The 26,280-nt window shown below is 37.1% G+C and overlaps 1 protein-coding gene across 4 annotated transcripts in view; it reads left to right on the top strand.

Moving 5' to 3' along the window:
- Nucleotides 1–26,280, top strand: part of LOC150074890 (uncharacterized) — a 618,385-nt gene that overhangs the window by 414,186 nt on the left and 177,919 nt on the right. For all 4 annotated transcript variants that reach the window (XM_090389408.1, XM_090389412.1, XM_090389409.1 and 1 more), the window contains 2 exons: nt 689–769; nt 20,876–21,020. In XM_090389408.1, coding sequence (XP_090245534.1) covers nt 689–769; nt 20,876–21,020 — 226 coding nt within the window. The remainder of the gene's footprint in view (nt 1–688; nt 770–20,875; nt 21,021–26,280) is intronic.

A 26,280-nucleotide genomic window follows, 5' to 3' on the forward strand; every position in this document is an offset into this window, starting at 1 on the left:
ATGGATTGTTTTTTAATATCTGACACAGGCTGTTGACCAATACCAAATTCTTCAGCAATTTTTTTTTCCAGGAATGCCATTTTGAAGTTTTTCTATCACTTTCAGCTTGTTAATGATAGTCAGAGTAATGTTTTCTTTTTATTCCACTTCTAAATTCTTTAGAATCCATAATTATATAAAATATCTTAACTTATGTACATATATACATATAAAGAAGTATGCAAATGAAGTAATATAAGCAATAATATCCACCCAACTCAGAGTCAGCAGTGATACTGAACAACAAGCAAGACAGTGTATTGTATGCACAATCAGAATGACTTATCTGCCTTCCTAAATCCCATGTGTCTTTCAAAGTGCTCAACTGTGAACAGAATTTTTCATATTTTGATCTGGATTAACTGTAACCGGAAAAGTGAGGGTTTACTGTATATTTTGAAAACTACTGCGGGCTGGTGTTGGTCCATGGGCTGGAAGTTGCCCACCCCTATTGTATATAATATTCAGTCTTGGAAAAGAGTAAATGTTATATACAACAGTAGTTTTCATCTTTTTGAATTGTACATTTTTATATACAATTTGATGTAATTTTGGATTTTATAAAGTACACTTAAAAAAAAATCTGAATCTTGTTTTTGTTTTGAGAAAACATATCTCTGCATTCAAATTATTTCTTTCCTTTTTACAGAAGCGCTTTGTTAAGGGACTTCGACAGTTTGGAAAGAACTTTTTTAAAATACGCAAGGAGTTACTTCCCCATAAGGAAACGGTAAATATATATATATATATATATATATATTTCTAATTTCTTTCACTACCAGTGTCTCTCACTTAGTGCTCTTAGTTGGAGCCCATTAAAACAGCATGCTTAAAATAGTAAATCCACATTGATTGGGGGAAATTTATCCGTGGGAAATAATGTTTTAACTGGTCAGTGACACAGTTTTTCTATATAACAATATTAAATATAGCAGAAACATTTAAAGCTCTAAATATAAACTTTAAAAAATCACTACAGTGCAAGAAGTCTACATTAAAATTATGCACATTTATGTGTATAATATGTTTACATTATTTACAATATTGCTGAAAGGTACTACTACACAGTTAAAGCAACTTCCAGTCAAGAAATGACAGTCCCTGAAGAGTTTTTAAAAAGTGCAGTTAATTAGTAATTCATAAAAATGCAGTCAATTAGTAATTTCAGTAAAGTGCAGTTAATTAGAATCCATTACCTTTTTGTAGTTACGCCTTCCCCTAACAGAGCCAGGTTGGTGTATGTATAAAATGTGTTTTTTTGTAATATGCAAGAAATAATGCTTGTGACCATAGCATTTTATAGCTATAGACACACGTAAGTTGTGCCGGAACAAAGTGTTACAGAAAATCAGACACAGAAAACTAGCCCCGGAACAAACAGCTACAGAAAATTAATATACAGATGTAAATTACCCATGGACACAAAAAAATAACTTTTGGGACAAATTAATAGGCAGTTTTCAAAATTTATTCTTGTCATAAATTGGAAATGCTCAGTTTGGCTTAGAGTTCAGCTGTTTTCTCATTAATTACTGTATCGTTTAGAAGTCAATTTTAATCATGAAACTAAAGAACACTCCTTTGAAGACATGCTGCTGTAAATTGCAATTTATTGGAAAATTACATTGAAGTATATTATAGTTGGTTTTTTTTTTTTTTTTTGATTGGGAATACAATTAGCAGGTATTTGGGTGTTAACCACCCAAAAACCTGCTAATTGTGTTTGGATGTAATTGGAGTAAATACTTTCAAGGTGTTTGAAGTAAATGGACCAATGCTTTATAAACTTGCCATTTTTTGGGAATAATAGCCCTCTTCTGAGGAAAGAGAACAAGTCTGGAAATGGGTATCAAAATATAAAGAGCTGTATAATGAGGGACACCTGTATGCTATTCTAGTTTATGCTTGTTTATATACAGGGTTTCCTGTTGTTGACTTCACCTTAAATTGAGGTAAGATTCATTGTTCCTCTAAGCTTTGATTTTTTATTATTAACTTTCATATATGTCATTTATCAACTGTAGTTTTTTTTTTTTTTTTTTTTTTTTGATGCAAATGATGCCAGAAATCTTATATGAAATCAACAAAAGGAAAAAAAAAAAAAAAAACTTTCTCACATCACCTGTTCACCGCTCTAATAGTTCAAATAGTTTGCTTAGTTGTTCTTTGAATTTATTCACACTATCTGCTTCCAGGACAACAAATGGAAGTTTTTTTCCAACAATCAATCACCTGCAGGCTGAGGGCAACCCTTCACACATTTACCCTGCAACCATCCTTCTTTAATTTGAATTTATGTGCCCTCATGTGTATAGTCTGAGTAAAGGAAGAATGCCATCTGCTTTGAGCATGCTCAATCCATTTAAAGCCTTAAACACCTCAATCAGATCACCTTGCAGTCTCCTAGTCTTTAGACACTGCAATTTGCAGAATTGAATCTTTCTTTGTAAGGGTTCTCCTTGCCAATCTTACTTCCCTATTCTGCACCCATTCCTTCCTAAATATGGCCTTTAGACCTGTATGCAGTACTAAAGATGTGGCTTGACTCCTGCCTTATATAATGGGATAATCACCTACACTTCCCTTCTACCAAAATTTCTGTATATCATTGATAAAATCCCATGAGACCCTGGAAGCCTCACTGCACTGCTCAGAGAACCTCTTATCTGACTGCACAATTACCCCCAGGTCTTTTTCCACTACCCTGAGTGTAGTACCACACAGTTGGTATGTTATTCTGCTACCCACATGCAGTACTTTGATCTCTCAATGTTAATCTTCAGTTGTCATTTTTCAGCCCATGTGCCTAATCTTTCTAGATCCTGTTGCAGTAGCATATCATCATTACTGTCATTAACTTCCTGCCAAACTTTGTATCATCTGCAAACTGGATATTAAGCCTGATATACCTTCATCAATATCATTGGTAAATATAGAAAACAACAATGATGGGCTCTGGAAGACTCCAATAATAACTTTAATCCGCAAAGAGCAATGCCCACCCAGCCACCCCTTTGTATGAGGGGTGGCTGAGTGGTTTATGTATGAGGTTTTGATTACCTTATTTGCTACCTCCCTTAATATAACTGGATGTATATCCAATCCACTCCAGATGTCATTTTTATGTTTAGCTTCAAAAATTTCTACTTTTCTCTTAGTTATATCACAAAATTATTTGCCTCCCTGTTAGTTTGATAAACTGCTTGCATCCCCATCCCCCTTCCCCAAAGAATTCATGTGTGAATGTAGATGCAAAATACCTATTCAGTTCATCAGTAACCCGAGCAGAATCATCAACAGTTAAACCGTCAATGGCAAGTGGATAAATGTGATTCATCTTCCTTCTAGTGTTTACATAATTAAAGAAGTCTTTGCTGTTTTCAAAGATGGGTGCAGAGAAAAGAAGTCTTCTCTCTGCATCCTTTGCCAAAAATTTCTGTTGATAATTTGCCTTAGCTTGCCTTAACCTCCTTTCTGATTTGAATTGCAAACTAGTTTATATCTACCATAGGCTATTGTCATATGATAATTTATATGTATCCCATGGGCCCCGAGTGCCAAGCAATATTAGTGACCACAGCGCTTTTTTATAGTGATTATCTGGTACACTTAACTGTAAATATGTTTCTCCTGAGTTTTGCAAGGTTGTTAACTCTTGAGTATTAGAATTAAATACATATATTCAAATACTATAACCAAGAAGGAAAATCACCTTTCTTTAACCCCTTTTTTATTTTTAGTTGATACCAACCTCCTCTTTTTGCTTAGGTGACTACGTGGCACTGCTCTTGCCTCCACATGGCAGGGCTAATAACCTGGGGGAAAAAAAGACAATCTTTCATGGCCAAAAAGAGCATATCATGAGTAAATCAAACCCTGATTTATCTGGGCTGCCAAATGCACCCCAGACATCTAAAAAGATAGTTTCACTGCAAGAACTGCAAAATGTCAAAATACTGAGTCAGAAACCAAGGGCAGCAGCTGAGCTGAGCTGTGCTGGTGGTTGTGTCACACCTGGGACAGCATGCCGGCTAGGAACAGACAACAGCATGGATGATTTTGGGGTCCATAAGGTTCACATGGCCATCCATCCATCTGGTGGAGAGGCTGGAATAGAACATGCAATTTATATCATTTTTTTTATATATATTTTATAGTTGTTCCCCCCCATACATTTCAAGGCAACATTTTGTTTTTATATTTTTATTTTTTATAAGTCACTCCCCCACCCTGGTGTGGATGAGGTGAGTGACTTATTAAACAAGCAAAATTGACACGAAGCTATCAATCCTGCCTGTCCAATTATTGCTTTTAAAATAATTCAATGCTTGTTTAACCATTACTTTTAAGACAAAGCAACAATTTAAACAAGCAAATAATTTAAAGAAAAAAGCTCACACAATTTAAATGACATACAAATAATCAAAGTTAGGAGAATATCTATCTACATATCTCAGTAAACAAAAAAAAAAAAAAAAAAACCCACACATTTATATAACAATTATACTAATACTAATTTTTCTTTCTTTAAACAAAGTTCCTGTCATACTTTTACATTCTGCCTTCGACATTTATACATTCAACACACTATTTCTTGCATTCATTCGCTCCTACAGGTACACACTTTTACATCCTTCACACAGCCCATTTCACTCAGACCTCACAGTCATTCACTAATTTTACTCGATTTCCACATTTACTCTTTCAACACTCACACCATTTCTCACAAATTTATCCCCAGAGGCATAAATTATCAGTTACTCACCCTAGCATTTCTTTTTATTACTTTCACCTTTACATTCACTCCAGTTCTCATTCATTCAATCCTCATTCATACTAGCATACGTCAGAAACCTGCAACTTCCTAGTTTTTTCCAGCTAACAGGTAACCCTGGCTGCATGTCTATACCAGTTTCTTTAAAGTCCTTTATGTGAGTATTGTAATTTTTGGGAAATCAGTCTGTTTTGGTTGGATGTATGTTATGATGACGGCAGTTCCAGCTTGCCTTTATTCCCATCAGCCACATTTGGTTATTTTCCTACCTCTATGGTCCCCTGGAAATGAGCCAAAGGAGTCCTCAGAGGCAGGGTGTCAAATTTATTTAAGTCTGGTAATTTCTGAATCAATTCAGGTATGTTCAGTCATGTAGAAATTTTGTCATTCACTGGGCATGGGGAGGGAAATGGGCTGGTTATACATTTGGTCTATTGATTTGGTACAGGGACTGGTTGAAGAGCCTGTCTCTGCAAGTTTCGGCAGATTTCAAAAATGTTTTGAGCATACTTGGTGAAGGCCTTGTAAAAGACCACCTCCATGATGAATTGATGTTCTTGGCCGTTAGGAAGGGGTCCGATTTAGGGATTGATTCACTAAATTGTTGATTTTCATAGATTACACGTTCATGTAGAATGTGTGCCGAATCCTCACTTTTGCCACAGGTACAGTGGGGGGCAATCGGCCAGTTCCAAAGAGTGCAATTTAGCTTTAAGGGATCCATGATCTGTCAATAGAAATGTGGTATAAAGTCCTGGAGTATACCACTTAGGTAGTTTTGGGCTAACCATAGCCACCTGTGGAAAAAATGTTTTGGTAGTAGCACCTTTCGTCTCTTGCTCCCATTCAGTTTGCTGTATCTAATGTAATCGTATGGCAATTTGTCGTTTCTCTGCCTTGATGTCATTGGAAAGGTTTGGGATTATGCCTAGGAAACCCGTGGGGATTCCTTTTTTTAAGGCTATAATTTAGCCCTTTTTTTGCAGTTTCAAGGTGCAGTGGTAGGCTTACTGGTCAAAACTTGCAGAGCCGTGATACTAACTGTACAGCAAAGAACAATCTTATTGTTCAAAGAACAATAAGATTGTTCTTTGAATGCTATTTAAATTTGCTCTGTTTCTAACTATGGCTATACGATAGAACCATATGCCAGCACCATAGGAGATTACAGGTAAAAACACTGCTCTGTAAATGAGTGCCAGGGTTCTGTGCTTGAGACCCCCCCCCCCCTATTGGCTTGACTGATTCTGGCAATCATTCCGGCTTAGTTTTGGACTTTTTTGACCAAGTATGACAGGTGTGGATAGAATGTTAATTTGGAGTCTAGAATTATGCCTAAGTATTTCAATTCTTGGACCATGTGAATTGAGGTATCACCTATTTTTATCACTGGTGGTCGTCTTATATTTAGATTTCCTCTCAGTAGAATACATTTAGTTTTTTTGCCGAAATTTTGAGCATGTGGGTTAGCGCCCATTCCTGCAGTTGTTTGAGTGCCACGTTTGCTCTTTCTTCCACCACCTTTCTGGTGTTATCTTTTACAATAAGACAAGGTCATCAGCAAAGGCGACCCTGTCTGTAGGGCCTAAATCTTTTGCCAGGAATTCATCCACAGAGGTCTAAAAGAATGGGCTTAGTACTGAATCCTGTGGGCAACCTTTTGTAACTGGGCGTTTTATTTCTTGGAGCTGTGTGCGTACTGCTACATGTCTCATACCAAGATAGGTATTTATACATTGATATAGATTTTGTGGTACATTTGTCTGCTGGAGACTTCTGAGGATACTTGACCACCAGCGGGTGTCAAATACACCAGTGAAGTCAATAGATATTGCCAGCATGTACTTTTGATCACTATTATTTACTGTTGTTAGGATATAGTGCATGGCATCGTGAGTTGAGTATCCTTGCTTGAAACCAAATTGCTGTTCAGAATTTAGGTTGGCTTCAGTATAATATAAATTAAATCTATAGAGGGGTAGGCATTCCATTATTTTTCCTAGAATAGGCAATAAAGCTTATAGGTCTGTATGATTTAGGTTCAGTAGGATTTTTTCCTGGATTCTTTAAGATTAATCTAATTATAACTAGTTTCCATGCTTGTGAGAATAAACCCTCAGCCAAGCAGTGATTAAATAAGTTCAGTAGAATATCAGGAGAAATTTCTGCTAAATTTTTAATGATTTCTATTTCAATTAAGTTAGGTCCAGGGCACATTGTTTTTGGTTTTTGAGAGTGCTGCTTGAAGTTCTTCCCTGGTTAAGTGTGGTTCTGTTTACATATTTCTATAATTTATGTTGCTGGCCATTATTATGTCACTCTGAGCCTGGGTTAACCTCTGGTTCTCAGACTGGAATAAATGATCTAATATGTTATTTATGGAGTCCGCCCAAGTGTGAGTTGGGGTTCCATCTGCCTTAATTGTAGAGTTCACCATGTCACCTCTTGGCAGTTTGTTGGTGACAATCCTGTAGACCACACCCCAAGGGTTGTCATTACTGGACGTCCCCACCAAGACCTGCCAACATTCCTTCTTTTTTATCCTTATTAGAGCAGCATACGAGTTTCTGAAATTCCTATAGGAATCTCTCAGAGCATCAACCTCATTCTGGTGTCAAGTTGCCCTTGCTCTCTGGAAGTGTTTTCTGGCCTGGTGCACCTTTCGTCAGGGTATATCAAGTTCAGGGCACCACTAGGGAACAGCATTTTTCTTTAGTTTTCTTTTGGGTATTGCTAGATTGGATGCTTTTTGGAGCATAATTATGACATTTAGGTTGTGTTCATCTGGGCTATAGTTGTTATGGATCTGAGTCTGCTGCTGTTCTATTTGGTTTTGGATTTCATCTGTGAGGGTCTGCCGGTTGGCTTTCTTTAAGTTGTATCTGATTATATCTTGGGGTGGCTGTATCTAGCTGTCTATTTGTCTCTTTAATGTAAAAATTATAGCCCTATGGTCTGAGGTGGTCCAAGCTTCTTGGACCATCCAATCTGTAATTTTGATAGATATGGAAGGAGTGGCCAAAGATCTATATCACTTTCCCACAATGTACTACTGTAGGAAGGTAGGTGGTGGGGGTCTATTTAATACATGTGGGGTAAAAGTGGCTAGGTAGTCTGTTAGGAGTTGGCTATTATGTGTTCCTGGTCTATCATCTGTACAGCTGTGCCAAAGGCTTGACCGACAGTTGTCATCCATGGAGACTGTTATCTTAGAATTTGGAAGAACTGTCAGTACATTTTGTAGATAATGAATACTGAGATTTATATCCTCTCCTGGGCTACAGTAGAGGGATACAGCATGAAAGGATCCTGTTTGACTAATTATTTCAGCACAAACTGCTAATGGGAAACATAGAGAGTTAACCTTTGTAACTGTAAGAGAAGGATTTCTAATTACTCTTGCTGTTAGTGAGGTTTCGTGTGAAGATTCTATTATTCTGTATGTTCTAGAGCAGTGTTTCCCAAAATTTTTTAGTCACGGAACACTTTTCATCTCACAACATATTCACTGAACACTTACGAAACAAGTTTAGCTAGAGCCGAAGAAGTGTTGCTAATGTTTTATTACATATGCCACACTGTGCATCAGGAGCATCTTTATTTTCAACACACGTAAAGCCAAAAATTCAAATAACTGTCATTATACTTTTGTTTTGGTCTTTTATTAGTTGGTTCCTGTTTTTTCACTTCGGATTTCTGGGGAACAAAAGGCTGCGATTGTTCATACTCACTTTGAAGTGTAACAATATTGTGTTCATTTTCATCGACCACAGTTGTACTACTAGAAGTACTTTGCTTCTCATTTTAAAGTTCCTTTTTTCAACCACCAATCCATGATCACATATTTTAATAATAATATTTCGAAATACTAATAATTATCAAAAAAAATTTATACAAGGAAGTGAGTTTTTAGTTTTGTTATCAGTTTGCTTCCTCCTCTCCTTCAACCTGTACTCCAGGCTAAAATGCGTGAATGGTATACTAGATCACCACATTGCTACTTTTTTTGTAGGTGTCGTTACCTCTACGCATACTTCTTTATGCAAAGCCCACCAAAATAAAGCGTTCCGCAGTCTATTTGATTGTTAGTCTATGCCAGTATATTAATAACTGAAAAAAATTATGTTAAATATTATAATGATACAAAAGTGGTGTACGCTTCAAATATGCAAAATTTATTTATTTTATTATTTTTTTTAAAATTATTAATTATGATTACACTAATGTAATAATTAGTTTGAGAAACACTGTTCTAGGGTATCCCTGAACCCTACCCTGATGAGTATATGACTCTTGGATTATCAGGATATCTATATTATTTTCCTCTGCTTTAAGCTTGATTGTACAGTTGTGGTTCACCACAACTGTACGTGCTCTTCGAGCATTTAATTGGATGAAAATTAGAGCCCTGTCACAAGTCTGGTTTAAATTAAGGCCCATAATTGGTTCTCAATTTAAGCTGTTTTACTATTTTTTGATAGCTGGGACAATTATTGTCTCTAAGACTATGGTGAAAATCTATTTTGGCCAACTTATATGTAGCACACTTAGGTTGTGTGGTTCTACTGTTACAGTTTTTATAGTCATAGCCAGTAACTGTGCAGTGGCCACAGATCAGTTATTTTTGCTGGCACTGCCTGGCTGTATGACCAAATCTGTGGCAGTGGTAATATTTTGTAACTGGAAAATATTCCCTGAATCTATGGCTGGTCCAGCCAGTATAGATTCTCTGCTAATTTTTATGATTGTCCATGCCTTGGAGAAAGTTCCACAGTGGCATTTAGTTGGCCAATTTTTTTTATTTTTTTATTTGTTGTTTCACGTTTGATCAGGAATTCCTTAGCCATTTCATCTAAGGTTAATTGCTCACTGAAATTTTTATAATAAAAGTCCATAATGACCTCTCTCCTGGAGGTGGTCTTAGGCATGTCAAAGATAATGATATTTGGGTTTCTACCCTTTGGCTTTTCAGCTTGTAATCCTAGTTTTTGGATTTCAGGATGTCCCTGTATAGTTTCTATATCCTCTTTAGTGGCTGCTTCATCAGAACACCATTGTTTCTGGTTTTCCTAAGGCTATTAACTTTCACTTCCTTCAGGTGAGGTTTCAATTTAGTCAGTACTGTTTCTTTGCCTTCTTGACCACTTTTTAATGAGGATTTCTCTGTAGCCTTTAATATTATTACATTTGCATCCTGTTTGGGGAATTCAGTTTTTTGTCTTTGTTATTATCTCTTTAGGTTGAGTTGGATCTTTGTGGCAGCTCCAACAACCTGTGCACAAGTTTGTACATTTATGCTTTTATATGCTTCCTTTTCAGAGTTTAAAAGCCTCAACTCTGACTTTTAGCACTTTGTTTTTGTTTTCCACATTCAGTTTTGTTCACTGTGCTCTCAAATATCGTCCAGTATTGGACTATTTGTAAGCGTATTGCAACTGTGATGCTGCTAGCAGCCACGAGGTCTTCCAAAAGTAGTTTGATAGCTACTATTTGGTTTACTGGGGTCTTTATGTTTGCAGTAGAGGCCAGCTTTTCTACAACTTCTTTGCCCAGGATTTCTTAATTTTAATTGCTTCTTGAGTTTTTGGCTTTCTGTTTCCCTTAGCACTGAGAGGCCCAGGTGGGAAGTTTTCTATTTCGTCATTAGTTTCGCCTGCTGGTGTGTTTTCCCGCATTTCGCGATCAATGCCTGTTTCTAGTGCATTTTTAGTTCTAGTTTCAAAATTGGTGTCTTGCATACTTTTGTGCATTTTTTTTTCATTTGTTTAGAGTTTCTGCATCTTAATTAGTTAATAAGATGTTAGAAGACATCGAGAGCTATCTATCGATACTAAAGTTATGCTAAAATTCACAGAATAACTGGAGATATTGGCGTTTAAAGTTGTGTAGGGAATGGAAGTTTCTGGAATTTCTAGTTCTATAACAAAGAAAACTATTTTAATTTCATGTAAATCTCCAAATAAAGTATATTAATGTACTCTAATAGATAAGCTCTATTTCACCATTTATAATAGTAATATTTCTATTACTTCCACAGTTCTGAGCCTTGACAAAATAGTAGGTGGTTACTGCAGAATCGCTAGCAATATGGCAATCTTGAAGCAATGCAAACGGGTAAGAAATGTGTAAATAGGCTAATATTATAACAAGAAAAACACTTGCCTGTGATTCTTCAACTGCAGGCATAAATACTTACCTTTAGTTTCCTCTGGTCCATGTTGGAAATTGTCAATCTTAAAAAATCTAAATGTAGGGATGCCTTCCTCCAAAACAGTCAAGTGCTGCTCAACACTACACGTCTTACCTCCTCAATGACTCATGCCAAAAGGAATTGGAGAGTAACGCTTGCAGGACTATTGGTAACTGTGATTCCCCCACAGATCACTGAACACCTCTAAAGGATTGATCTCAGAATGGGATTTAGATATATCTGAAGAAGAGATGCTAGAAGAACTACAAGATCAAGAAGTAGTTCAAATCAAGGAATCTCCACCAGAAAAGATTACCCCTACATGCAATCTTATCTGGACTTTCAACACACCACACCGTTTATTATCCATTATGGCCAGATATCTGGTATGTAATGTCAGACCTTATATCCCAAACCTGTTATGGTGTTTCCGATGTCAGAAGTACAGACAGCTTTCCAGGGAATCCCCTACTTGTGCAAAGTGTGGGTCAGTTGAGCACAACTGCGAAGCCTGTACTGCACGTCAACCAATATGTCCAAACTGCAAAAAAGATCACCCCGCCTATGCTAGAACATGTGATCACTGGAAAAAATGAGAAACTTATTCAGAAATATAAAACCAGTCATGTGTCCTATCAAGAAGCAAAGTGAATCATCTCACCATCAACTCATCCAAAGAGACCTACTCGCCCAAATCGCCAAAAAATTTCAATCAGCCGCATCGCAAACTGAACTAACAGTACCCCCAATAAAGTCTTTCTTGGAGTATGTCAAAACCCTGTATAATATAACAAACTGAAGCAGTCAATATTTCAATTTCCATACCACTCAAAAACCTCCACGCCCCCAGACCAGGGATGCAAAGAAAAACCAATCATAACTCCCAGTCACCAACACGACATAGAAACTAATGAAAAATCTGCAGATGATCCTGTCCTAGAACTTTTTGTTGAAGAAGACATGGACATGGGAAAGGCTTTCTTGCCAAAAAAAAAGATAAAAATGTGAAAAACAGATAATCTCAGCAACACTGAAACGTTCTGAAAGCTTAACAAGAAATTCATAATGAACACAATAATTTAATGGTATGCCATGGCTTCCGTGCAAATATTGATGACCTATACAATCTTACCTCTAAATACACACCAATATGTCTCTGCCTTCAAGAAATGAATCTAAAACCTCAAGATGTGCGAAAACTGTCTCAGTATAATATCTTTAGAAAAGACAGAACTCATAAAAATATTGCGCATGGTGGTGTAGCTGTTTTAGTAACTCCACATGATCCTACCAAGCATGTCTTACTGAATTCTCCCCTCGAGGCAATAGCTGTTTGTGTAGCTGCTGACATCCATATTGAAATCTGCTCCTTATACAATCCATCAAGTTATACCATTCAACAAAAGGATCTAAATAATCTCATAGCTCAACTCCCCACACTTTTACTCATTCTCGAACATCTAAATGGTCATCACACACTATGGGGCAACAATAACATTGATTAAAGAGGAAAACTAATTGAACAAAGTTTAGATGATGATAACCCTATTCTAAATGATGAGTCACCTATATGTTCACCTTCCTTCTGGAACTAAAACTTCAATAGACTTGTCCATCTGTTCAGCAGCCCTGTATCCTACTCTAAAATGGGCAATAAACAATGATCCACCACAGTGATCATTTTTGCATACTAATTGATTTACTAAACAAGCCCTCTTATCATCTTAATAAAATATTGCAGTGGCTCGCTGATAAAGCAGATTGGCAGATCTATAAAAATCTAGCTATATTTGATCCGAAAATAATCCAATAATCTGCAACTGGTGAAGTGGTTCAGTATATCCAAAAAACAATATTACGTGCAGTAGAAAAAACCACACCCAAATCCTCTTCAAAATTGCTGATACATCCAAAAATCTGGCAGATTGATGAATGCTGTGCAGCCAAAAAAGAACAAAGTAAAGCCTGGAATACTTTTCGCTGCAGTCTAACTTCAGCAAATCTTATCCAGTATAAACAGCCCAGAGCAAGAGAAAGTTATGTTAGACGCTGTAATAAAAAGGCAGCTTGGAACTGCTTTACTTCAGTGAAGAAACCCCTACACACATAATTTGGCAAATAATCAGAAATATGAGTGGGAAATTCCAGATGATCCTGTTCCTATCACAGAATGGTGGGGACAGAATGTTTCTGACCCTACTCAAATCGCCAGTGTCCTAGGGGATACTTTTGCCAAAGTATCAGCAACAGAAAGTTACACACCAACCGTCAGAAGATTTAAAATGAATAACAGAAAAACAAAAATTAAACTTTTTGTCAAAGTTGAATGAGCAATACTACCTACCATTTACTATCCATTAACTGTGTAGAGCTTTGTCAACATCTAGACACAGTGCTGGAATGATACTGGAACTAAGTGCCGAATCATTGCGTCACTCCTTGATCTGTTCAGTAGACTTTACCTAGAACAGTGGTCTCCAAAGTTGGATGTGTGAGATGATCCTTGGGGTGCTTGAGATAATCCGCAATAAATTAATATTTATTAATTATGAAAACTTTATAGTTTTGAAACGTAATTGAAAATAAAAATTATAAATAAATGTTTTTTTAAAACTTCAATATGTGGGTTTGTTATATCGCACAGCTTCATTTGATCATGCCGTTGGTTTTGCCCATGTCCAAAACAAAGCAACCACGTGCTCGTACGTTATACATCCTTGTATAACGTACTGAACAAATGTAGGTCAAGCAAACAATCAAACAAAAGATTTTATAAATGAGATTTTAGATATATTCCCTTCCACGTATTGACTTGGCGCATTATGGCCTTAGCTGCCAATGCGCCATAAAAAATCAAATCAAACCCTTCCATGTAAGTGATTTATAAATAAAAAATATATTAAACTTATATATTTAATTTTTTATTTTGAGGTGTTCTCTAGGCCAAATAAAATAAGGGTGCATGACCAAAAAAGGTTAGAGACCAATGACCTAGAAGATACATTCCCTAAACAGTGGCATCATGCTACAGTCCTTGTCTTCCTTAAATCAGGCAGAGACCCAACAAATCCCACTTGCTATAGACCCATTGTCGTGACTAGTTGCCTCTGCAAAATTCATGAAAAGATGGTAAACCATCAACTAATATGATACCTAGAAAACTTTAATCTCCTACATTCTGCACAATTTGTACTCGGCAAAACAGATCAATGCTAAATATTACTAGTAAGACTTGAGAACACCATCCGAAATGTCTTCCTTAGATCGGAACACCACGTAATGGTATGCTTTGATATCAGTAAGGCTTACGATTCCATGTAGAAGTATGGCATTCTCCGTGAATTATATCACCATGGACTTTGGAGTCATCTCCGAATTTTCATACAGACATTCCTGTACAAATGCATTTCAGGTTCGATTTAAAATTTCCTTATCCGATGTATTCTCACAAGAAGTACCCCAAGGCTCTGTACTCAGTGCTACACTTTTTACAATTGCAATAATTCTAAAATAATAAGAGAAGTTTACCTCAATATAGTACATAGAACATGCCTGACCATTGCCTTACACAGTGGTTATTGTATAAGGACATCAAATTAATAATCATTGTCTTTGTATAGGACTAAGTAAATTTGAATTTATATTTGCAATTTAGCGTTTACAAGGAACTGTTGAAATGTTAGAAGTTGTAGATATATGGACTATCTCAGTACCATTTCACATAATCAGTCAGTTGCTCTGTCAAATTATAATAATAAATATATAAGTTATTAGATAAGGTAACATCATTATAATTTTTGCAATTAACTTTAGTGTCCAACGTGTGGTTTAAAAACATACAGCCATGTCGTCAACATAATACAATATCCGGGGCTGTTACTAGTGCAGATGGGAAAATTACATTTCCACATGACTGTGTACTGTCATGTAGGACAATTCCCTCCAGGGCCGAATTGATTGACAATTCCACCCTGGAGGGAATGTGCAAGGCTCAAGGGGTAGAATATTTTTTCAGCGTGGTCTGTGCTTGTTAACAGGAAAGACTGCTTCTACAGGGATCGGATACGCTTAAATAGAAAGGGTGCAAGATTATTTGCTGACGCTATCGAGGCAGTGTTAGGTGGGTCGGAAAACTTGCTAGCTTGGAGGGATTCACAGACTAAAAGGTTAAAAGTAGCCAGAGGCAGAGGTGAAGGTGGTTCTTGTATAATAAACTTCTATTAGAATAAGTAGCAACCTGGAGCGAGGGGTGCTGGAAGTTTCAGGGACTGATGGCAGTCATCGTGAAACAGGTGAGTATATGGGATGTGTCAGGGTGAATAGGAATAGGTGCATGTATACCAATGCTAGAAGTATAATAAATAAATTTGATGAATTTGAAGTATTCTGTCAAGACATCAAAGGCGGATATTGTTGGGATATCAGAGACATGGTGTTACAGGTATTAGAAATGCAGAAATGGAATTTGGGGAGTACAATGTGTACAGAAAGGATAGACAGGATAGGAAGGGAGGAGGTGTCATGCTGTTAATTAAGAAAAACATAAAATCAAAAGAAGTGCATCCAGTTGATATAGATTAACAGTGCACTGTTGAGTCAGTTTGGTGTGACATAAGCACTGCGAAAGCAAAAATAAGAGTAGGAGTGTGTTACAGGCCTAATGACTCAAATGAGTACAATGAACAATTTTACAGAGAAATAGTGGGCTAGTAAATCAGAATGTCTTATAATGGGGGATTTTAACTTCCCAGATATTGACTGGAACTTGTGGATTGGTCACTCACACACTAGTAAGACTTTTGTGGATTTATTGGATGATTGTTTTCTGCAGCAACATGTTCAAGAGGCAACCAGAGAGGGTAATACTCTTGATCTGGTTATCAGCAGTGATCATTCGTGTATTAAGAATTTGCATATTAAGAAACCAATGGGTGGCAGTGATCACAGTGTACTGTACTGATGTGGGATTTACTTAAAGATTTAATTACCATCAGGGGTAAAGGAAAGGGTTTTTGAATCCGTAAGGGTGAGTACAGTGGTCTCTGACAGTTTTTAAATTCTGTACAGTGGGATCAACTGACGATGTTACCAACAGTAAATTCTAAGTGGGAAGCATTCAAGGAATTAATCGTGGAAGCTACTAAAAGTTTCATACCTATTAAGAAATATTGTTCAAGGTTTAGGCCTAAATGGTTATCAAATGAACTAATGAGACTCGTGACAGAGAAGAAAAATGCATGGGATGCATATAAATTATCGAGCGACTCAGAAGCCTATGGCAGATATGAGCTAGTCTGTAATCAGGTCACAAAGGAGGTTAGGCAGGCGAAGACAGATTACGAGAAATCTTTGGCAAAGGATGCTAAGAAAAACTGCAAGAATTTCTTTACTTATATAAACTCTAAAAGTAAGGGGATGAATCTGATTAGTCCATTTGATATCGATGGTTCGACTGTTGATGATCCTGCTCAGATAGCAAACAAACTGAAAGAGTATTTTGCATCTACATTCACACATGAGGATTATTAAGATTTGAAAATGGCAGAAGGTTATCAAATTGTAGCAGGGTGCTTAATGATTTTGTAATAACTGAGAGCAATGTGGAGGAGAAATTGTTGAAGTTAAACATAAGAAAGGCACCTGGGGTGGATGGGATCCAGTTATATTAAAGGAGGCGACAAAGCAACTAAGCAAACCCTTAGCCATGATTATGAGAGCATCCTTGGACTCAGGGGAGGTCCCCATGGACTGGAGATATGCAAATGTATCCCTAATTCACAAAGGGGGATCGAAGGGTGACACGAGTAATTACAGACCAGTTAGTTTAACTTCTGTTCCGGGTAAAATAATGTAGTCACTGGTTAATGATGCATTGCAGGATCATCTAGACAAGACTGCAGCAATAATTCAGACACAGCATGGGTTTGTTAAGGGAAAGTCTTGTCTGACAAATTTGATAGGATATTATGATGTGATTCCAAAAGAACTGGATGCAAAAAATAATTTTGATTTGGATTTCAGGAAAGCTTTTGACACTGTTGCACATGGAAAACTATTGTACAAATTGGAGCAGAATTCTATTAAGGGTAAATTGCTACAATGGATAAAAGGATGGTTGAATGGGAGAAGACAGAGGGTGGTAATTAATGGGTGCCGCTCTTCGTGGACTAATGTTATTAGTCCCATAGGGTTTGGTGTTGGGTCCACTGTTGTTTTGTGTATTTATCAATGATATTGATGAAGGTATGTCAGGCTTAGTGTCGAAGTTTGCAGATGGTACAAAGGTTGGCAGGGTTGTTAATGACAGTAATGGCAGTGTGCTACTGCAACAGGATCTAGAAAATTTGGGCAGATGGGCTAAGAACTGGTAACTGAAGTTTAACCTTGACAAATGCAAAGTACTGCATATGGGTAGAAGTAATCCCAGAGAAACATACCAATGGTGTGGTGTGGTGCTACACTTAAAGTGGTAGAAAATGAAAAAGACCTGGAAGTAATTGTGCAGTCAGATATGAAGTTTTCTGAGCAATGCAGACAGGCTACCAGGGCAGGTCATGGGGTTTTGTCAATGATATATAGGAATTTTGCTAGCAGGGAAAAGGAGGTGATTGTCCCTCTGTATAAGACAATGGTCAGGCTACCCTTTGAGTACTGCATACAGGTAGGCGCCTCCGTAGCCAGGTGGGCAGGAGCAGCAGTGCGTAGCACACGCTTCTTGATTAGATCAGGGTTCGAGCCCATGCCCACCAAATACGGAGGATGCAGAAAATTCAGGGAATGACCACTCCATATCCCTGGAGCAATATGGCTTTAGTTGCTAATTGTCCTTAAAAAAAAAAAAAAAAAAAACTGCATACAGGTCTGGAGGCCTCATTTTAAGAAGGATGTAGATTTGCTTGAGAAGGATGTAGATTTGCCCTATAGAGAAGGGCAACGTGATGTTTTTGGTTTTTTTTTTTTTTTTTTTTTAAGGAGCATTAGCAACTAAGGCCATATTGCTCCGGGAATATGCGGTGGTCATTCCATGATCTTTCCGTATTTGGTGGTTACAGGATCGAACCCCAGTCTAATCAAGAAGTGTGTGTTATGCACTGCTGCTCCTTCCCACCTGGCTACGGAGGTGGCGATTGGTGTGGGGAATGAAGGGATCCTCTTACCAAGAGAGGCTTAAGTTCTGCAAATTGCAGCAGCTGGACACTAGGCACCTGCGAGATGATCTGATTGAGGTGTATAAGGCCTTGAATGGGTTGAATTTTGATAGGATCCTTCCCCTTTCTCTTGGTAAGAAGATCCCTTCATTCCCCACACCAATCGGCACCTTCGTAGCCAGGTGGGCAGGAGCAGCAGTGCTTAACACACACTTCTTGATTAGACCGGGGTTCGATCCCGTCACCACCAAATTCGGAGGATGCGGAAAGGTCAGGGAATGACCACCGCATATTCCTGGAGCAATATGTCCTTAGTTGCTAATGCTCCTAAAAAAAAAAAAAAAAAACCACCAGAAACCATGCTGAATTTTGATGGGATCCTTCCACTTGTTCAGATTACGAACCTAAGGGGACATAAATTCAAATTAAGAAAAGACAGATGTAGAATAGATGTGCGGAAATTTTCCTTTAGCCAGCGGGTGGTTAATTGCTGGAACAAACTTCCATCTGTCGTGGAAGTTGATAGGTTAAATAAATTTAAGGAGGAACTGTACAGGCATTTGGAGGGAATGGTATAAAATTCCTTATGGACATTCCAGAAGAATGTCCATAAAGAATTTTAAAAAAACCTTTTAAATAACTTTTTAACTGTATATAATGTAAAAGATAATAATTATGGAATTAAATTTTATTGCCTAAAACAGCGGTTCTTAAACTGTGTGCCGCAGAATATTTTAAATTTTCGAGGGAAACACAGCGATACTCGACATCTGTCGGAGAACCACGCGAACTACTAGCTCGAGGTAGTTCACAGTTTCAGCATTTCTTATTAAGTTGTTTGGACCTAACTACTAAACGAAACTGTTAGGTATTTCTTTTGGTCTGGGTGTGCCTTGAAAAAATTACTGAGACATTAAAGGCGCCGTGAACTGAGAAACTTTGGGAATCTCTGACATAAAATACACAATGAAGAAATTACTGTTGCGGAAATATTTGAACAGTGTTGACTTTCTCTTTTCATCAATCAATTTCCGATAGCCGACAACAATCTTCTCTGGGCCCTGGCGAAATAAATATCGCAGAGAACATCAAACCTTTTGTTTGAGGTTCTATGCGATAAGAAAGATTTCATCTAATTCTTTTACCATTATCTCCTTCGCGGTAACATTTTCATCTGGCTCATTTAAAAATTTGGATTTTTAAATGCAAGTCTGCATTGACTTTATTAGCAGGAGACAAACACGTCTTCTTCCGATGGTTGATGGAACACACCGAGGCGGGCAGCAGGCAAACGTTTGTTTATTGACCGTACGACTCACGATTCAAATCCTTTTCAACTATCATATAAAAAAAAAAGATCGCGTTAACTGGAAATTTGCATCATGTAAAGTGAAAAGTGGTATCATTTTTCAAATAGCGTTAACTGAATATCACGTTAATCGAACTCGCGTTATGCGAGGCCTAGCTGTATCACGAATAAATACACGCAATTATAATCTTTTCCACCCTTCCAAAAGAACTGTCATATCTTTCTTAAAAATGCTCAGTATGTGACAATCATTACAGTATACAATGGGGTAATCACCTCCCTACCAGCAGAATTCCTGCATATTAATATTAGTATTGGCAACGCAGTGCAAGGAAGCAAAGCTTATACTGTATGAATGAAAAAAATCAAAAAAATTAGCATTCCTCCCATTAATTTTTCCACATCTTCCATAAATTTATTCAAACTCCACTACTCCACAACATTAGGTGCAAATTTATTCCAGTAATTGTTTATTCTTTGACTGAATGCAAATATCCACACATTTATTCTGCCACGTTCTATTTATAGTTTAGCTTATAACCCATTGTATGTTTTATCTCACAAAGGGTAAAGATGCCATTAACATTTAGTTTACTTAACCCTTTTAAAACCTATACACTTCAGTTAGGTCAACATGCAAAGGGTTACTTTCTAGAAACTGCAATGCAGTCTTTTCTGGTAAGAATATTTCTTGGTTTTGTGCCTTCAATTAATTTTCTGTACTCTTCCAACCGATTTTCTTCCTAAAATGAGGTGAACCTGTACTGTACTCAAGATGCAGCCTAACCATTGTGTCTAGTTTTTATCCCTGCTGGAAAAGTTCCTGTATATATCATTGACAGAACCCCATGAGCTGTTTTGTCTTTTGTCAGTCCTCTCAGAGAATTTCATGTTGGAATACCATTGCCAGAACCACATGACACATCCTAGCAGTGTATTGCCACTGTTCAGATTGTGGTGACTATATGTCACCACAGTTTTGTTGGGGAAATGATTTCTTGTTGCTTATATCATGTTATATAAGTTCTTTCAACATAGCTTGTATCTCTATACTATTTGCCTATCCTCTGATAATTATTTCTATTAGCTTTTGTTTTCCAGATGCTCCTGTGATTGTCACTTTTTTGTTATTTCACCAGTCACACATCTCAGCAGTGCATAAATAGCCCACCACCCTCATTATGAACGGTAGCTCCCACAGTGATACCCCTGTGGCAGTCATTCAAATTGCAGTGTTGACTCGCACTGATAAGTGGTTAAACACCTTTAAGTACATTCAACTGACTCTTCTACTGAATACTGATCCACACAATACGGATCACTATTCGTTGTGATAAAGTACTTGTATTTCAGTTTCATTTAAGTGCGTATTTTTGAGAAACAAACATTGGTACTATATATTGAAATTTTTGTAGGGTGATCTTGTTGAATTTTACTACTTGTGGAAAAAGACACCAGCAGCAGCTACTTCACGACCTCATAGACGACATCGTCGCCAGAGTGTTCTTAGACGTATCCGCTCTTGTCCACGACCAAATAGACCAACATCTAATGATTACAGTAAGATATACGTTTCTTGTTTTGCCTGAAAAATTAAATAATTTTTTTCTGATGTATTCCTTAAATGTTGATATGTATAGCCTTAAATGTTGATATGTATAGGCTGAAACAGAAAATGAGAAACTAAGTCACTATAGTTAAGTAGAAACTTATTCTTATGGAATGTATAAATATAGAAGGATGTTGCATTTTAATTATCATAATTTTCTGTACTACCATTTTCATTGGAAGTTTACCAGAAAGAATAAAGTAAGTTAATTGACCGATTCTTTAAATAGGGTACACCGGTTGAAGGATATTTAAGTTCTTGTGGCTGTTATGACTTTGCTTGTTAGTACAAGAAGGATTATATCAACCATTACTCTCGGTGGTAGTGTTTGTGTTGAGGGAAGGAAGGCAACCTCTGAAAGAATTGCTTGTGTTATTTTTGATATGGCATTGATATGATCTCATGATAATGCTTATGAGTGGAGGTAGTGGGTATAAAGGAAGGAGAGAATGAATGAATTGGAATCCTTAATTTCATAAGATAACTGAAGGGCAGAGAATGCTTCAAGATTCCCACCCATATCTCTCTCTCTCTCTCTCTCTCTCTCTCTCTCTCTCTCTCTCTCTCTCTCTCTCTCTCACTCTCTCTCTGTGTTAATAAATATAAACAGTTAGATGTAGTAGTAGTGGCATCTGATGCAAGAAAGCAAGTGTATGAGCTTATGAATCATCAGCCAAAAAAAAAAAAAAAAAAAAAAAATTACAAAACAATCTCCTCTAAATGTGTCCAGTTCCTCCTTAAATTTATTTAACCTATCAACTTCCACAACGACAGATGGAAGTTTGTTCCAGCAATTAACAACCCGCTGGCTAAAGGCAAATTTCCGCACATCTGTTCTACCTCTCTCCTTCCTCAGTTTCAGTTTATGCCCCTTTAGGATCGTAATCTGAACAAGTGGAAGAATCTCATCAGAATTTAGCGTGCTCAATCCATTCAAGGCCTTATACACCTCAATCAGATCACCACACAGGTGCCTAGTCTCCAGCCACTGCAATTTGCAAAACTTAAGCCTCTCTTGGTAAGAGGATCCCTTCATTCCCCTCACCAATCTTGTTGCACTTCTCTGTACACGCTCAAGCAAATCTACATCCTTCCTAAAATGAGGCCTCCAGACCTGTACGCAGTACTCAAGGCGTGGCCTGACCATTGCCTTATACAGAGGAACAATCACCTCCTTTTCCCTGCTAGCAAAATTCCTATATATCATTGACAAAACCCCATGACTTGCCCTAGCAGCCTGTCTGCATTGCTCAGAAAACTTCATATCTGACTGCCCAATTACTCTCAGGTCTTTTTCATTTTCTACCACCCTAAGTGTAGTACCACACAGTTGGTACGTTCCTTTCGGGTTACTTCTACCCATATGCAGTACTTTGCATTTGTCAATGTTAAACTTCAGTTGCCACTTCTCAGCCCATCTGCCCAAATTTTCTATATCCTGTTGCAGTAACACACTGCCATTACTGTTATTAACAACCTTGCTAACCTTTGTATCATCTGCAAACTTCGATACTAAGCCTGATATACCTTCATCAATAATATTGATAAATATACAAAACAACAGTGGACCCAACACCGAAACCTGTGGGGCTCCACTAATAACATTAGTCCACGAAGAGCAGCACCCTTGATTACCACCGTCTGTCTTCTCCCACTCAACCATCCTTTTATCCATTGCAGCAACTTACCCTTAATACTATTCTGCTCCAATTTGTACAGTTAGTCTTCCACGTGCAACAGTGTCTAAAGCTTTCCTGAAATTCAAGTATACGATATCAAAATTATTTCTTTTTTGCATCCAGTTGCTTTGTAACCACATCATAATAACCAATCAAATTTGCCAGACAAGACTTTCCCTTAACAAACTCATGCTGTGTCTGAATTATTGCTGCAGTCTTGTCTAGATGATCTTGCAATGCATCTTTAACCAGTGACTCCATTATTTTACCCAGAACAGAAGTTAAATTAACTGGTCTGTAATTACATGTGTGTGTGTGTGTGTGTGTGTGTGTGTGTGTGTGTGTGTGTGTGTGTGTGTGTGTGTGTGTGTGTGGCGCCTCTGTAGCCAGGTGGGAAAGAGCAGCAGTGCGTAGCACACGCTTCTTGATTAGACCGGGGTTCGAGCCCGTCATCACCAAATACGGAGGATGCGGAAAGGTCAGGGAATGACCACCGCATTTTCCTGGAGCAATATGGTCTTAGTTGCTAATGCTCCTAAAAAAAAAAAAAAAACCAAAAATATAAATAATTACTCGTGTCACCCTTTGATCCCCCTTTGTGAATTAATGACACATTTGCACAACTCCAGTCCGTGGGGACCTCCTCAGAATCCAAGGATGCTCTCATAATTATGGCTGAGGGTTTGCTTACTTCCTTTGCTGCCTCCTTTAATATAACTGGATCGATCCCATCCATCCCAGGTGCCTTTCTTATGTTTAACTTCAACAGTTTCTCCTCCACTTTGTTCTCAGTTATTACAAAATCATTAAGCACCCTCTTACAATATGATAACCTTCTGCCATTTTCAAACCTTAATAATTCCTCATGTGTGAATGTAGATGCAAAATACTCATTCAGCATTGATGATCCTGCTCAGTTTGCTATCTGAGCAGGATCATCAACAGTCGAACAATCGATGTCAAGTGGACCTTTCAGATTTATCCCCTTCCTTTTAGAGTTTATATAAGTAAAGAAATCCTTGCTGTTTTTCTTAGCATCTTTTGCCAAGGATTTCTCGTAATCTGCCTTTGCCTGCCTAACCTCCTTTGTGACCTGATTACAGACTATCTTATATCTGCCATAGGCTTCTAAGTTGCTTGATAATTTTTATGCATCCCATGCATTTTTCTTCTCTGTTAAGAGTCTCATTAGTTCATTAGATAACCATTTAGGCCTAAACCTTGAACAATATTTCTTAATAGGTATGAAACTTTTAGTAGCATCCACGATTAATTCCTTGAATGCTTCCCACTTAGAATTTACTTTTGGTAACATCGTCAGTTGATCCCACTGTACAGAATTTAAAAACTTTCTGAGACCACTGTACTCACCTTTACGGAAGCAAAAACCCTTTCCTTTACCCCTGATGGTAATTAAATCTTTAAGTAAATCCCACATCAGTACACTGTGATCACTGCCACCTAGTGGTTCCTTTATCTGCAAATTCTTAATAATCGAATGATCACTGCTGATAACCAAATCAAGAGTATTACTCTCTCTGGTTGCCTCTCGAACATGCTGCTGCAGAAAACAATCATCCAATAAATCCACAAAAAATCTGACTAGTGTGTGAGTGACCAACCCACAAGTTCCAGTCAATATCTGGGAAGTTAAAATCCCCCATTATAAGACATTCTGATTTACTAACTCACTCTATTTCTCTGTACAATTGTTAATTGTACTCATTCGAGTCATTAGGCCTAAAACACACTCCTACTCTTATTTTTGCTTTCGCAGTGCTTAAGTGGAGCAGTCATTTGCAGTGAACGATTAAAAGAATTGATCAGGTTCTTTCATTGAATGCTATGCATCCTTAGTTCATTCAAGTATTTAATTTTATATTAAATTTGTATTAAATTTTATCAATTTTAATTTAACTAATCCTAGTTGACCAAAAGGGGCTCCCAAACATACGCACAGCTCTGAAAGTAAATATTTCAGTTGACTTGAATATCATTGCATATTCTAAAGTAAATAAAATGCAATCCATTAAAAAAAAATAATAATAACAATAACGTGTATATATATATATATATATCTCTATACATTAAAAAAGCTTTCCTCCTAGTGATATTTATTCGAGCCAATGGGAGAATAGGATGGGGCAATTATGTCACTACAAATGCACAGGTAAATTACATAGGTCATTTCCTGATTAGATTTCAATCAGTGCGTTATAATGTTAGTATTTTAGTATAATGTTATTATTGTACAAATAATAACGAAACTATACAAATATTTTAAAAAATACTAAACTTTTTACTCTACTATATTGGGACGATGGGTCCCTTCATCAGCTTACGTTAATATACAAAAAACGTTAAATGGAAGGAACACAAATGGGTTACTGGGCAGAATCAGACACTTGCTGTTGACAATGTAGAGCACATACATGGTACGCATGTCAACGTTTGTCACATTGTAAGACAACTGCCTCATAACATTCACCAACCTCGTGCATGTTGGTGAATGTTATGGAGGTGCACTATCTAATGCATGACCATGCCCAGCATCATTTGATGTTCCATTGTAATTTTTTTGTATATTAATATCAGCTGATAAAGAGACCCTTTGTCTCAATATAGTTTGTATGTTTGTAAATAGTTTAGTATTTTATAAATATTTTAAATATTTGTATAGTTTGCAAATATTTTAGTCCTGCTCTTTTAGATGCAACAGTATTCCTCATGCATTATGAAACACAAAGCAAAAGGCCTATTCCTCAGTGACCTTTGTAAATGCAGGTAAATAATTACATAATGATATTTATTCTACCTTGAGAATGCCACGTGGTGGGGTAGCCAATGGTAGAAGAGGGATGCAGTCACGTGGTACAAGTGGGCAGGGCAATTGCATCACTACAAATGCATAGGTAAATAATTACATAGGTCATTTCCTGATTGGATATTGATCAGTGTGTTTCAACAGGTGTCTTTTACTTAAAAAAAGATTTGACTTACTCTGTTATACCTCTTTGTAAAAAAATAGGTGCTGGTACTCATTCTTTGCTATCAGGAAAAATTGAAAATGAAAAGGATATGAAAAGTACTCTAAAACTTTTTTCCCCCTGATATTTGTTACCTTAGTAGTAATGTGTTTTTGAATAAGAACAACAAATTAAGTATATTAACACAGTTTAATAAGCATAAATTTATTATTCAAGTATATATAAAAAAAATAAGTGAATTGTGTAAAATAAGTAAAAAAATAATAAGTAAAAATAATTTCATAATAAAGTTTTTGTAGAATATTCCAAATTTTTATTAAGTTCTCATCCGACACACTATGCCGACCTCTTTTCTTACTGTTTGTTTGTGTTGGTTGCTGAATGACGTTTCCGAAGCAGCCACGAATTGACATACTTTGCTGGATCGAAATGGGCCAGCAGTGGGCCTACAAATTTAAGAAATAGTAGTGATGAAATTGTTTTTGTCATCAACAAAGCTGTGGATGGGCTGTCTATCAGATTCACTTGTGAATATCCTCGTTCAC

The sequence above is a fragment of the Mastigoproctus giganteus genome, unplaced genomic scaffold, assembly GCF_048544385.1.
Source record: "Mastigoproctus giganteus isolate SK-2022 unplaced genomic scaffold, ASM4854438v1 scaffold_16, whole genome shotgun sequence".
Taxonomy (NCBI): Eukaryota; Metazoa; Arthropoda; class Arachnida; order Uropygi; family Thelyphonidae; genus Mastigoproctus; species Mastigoproctus giganteus.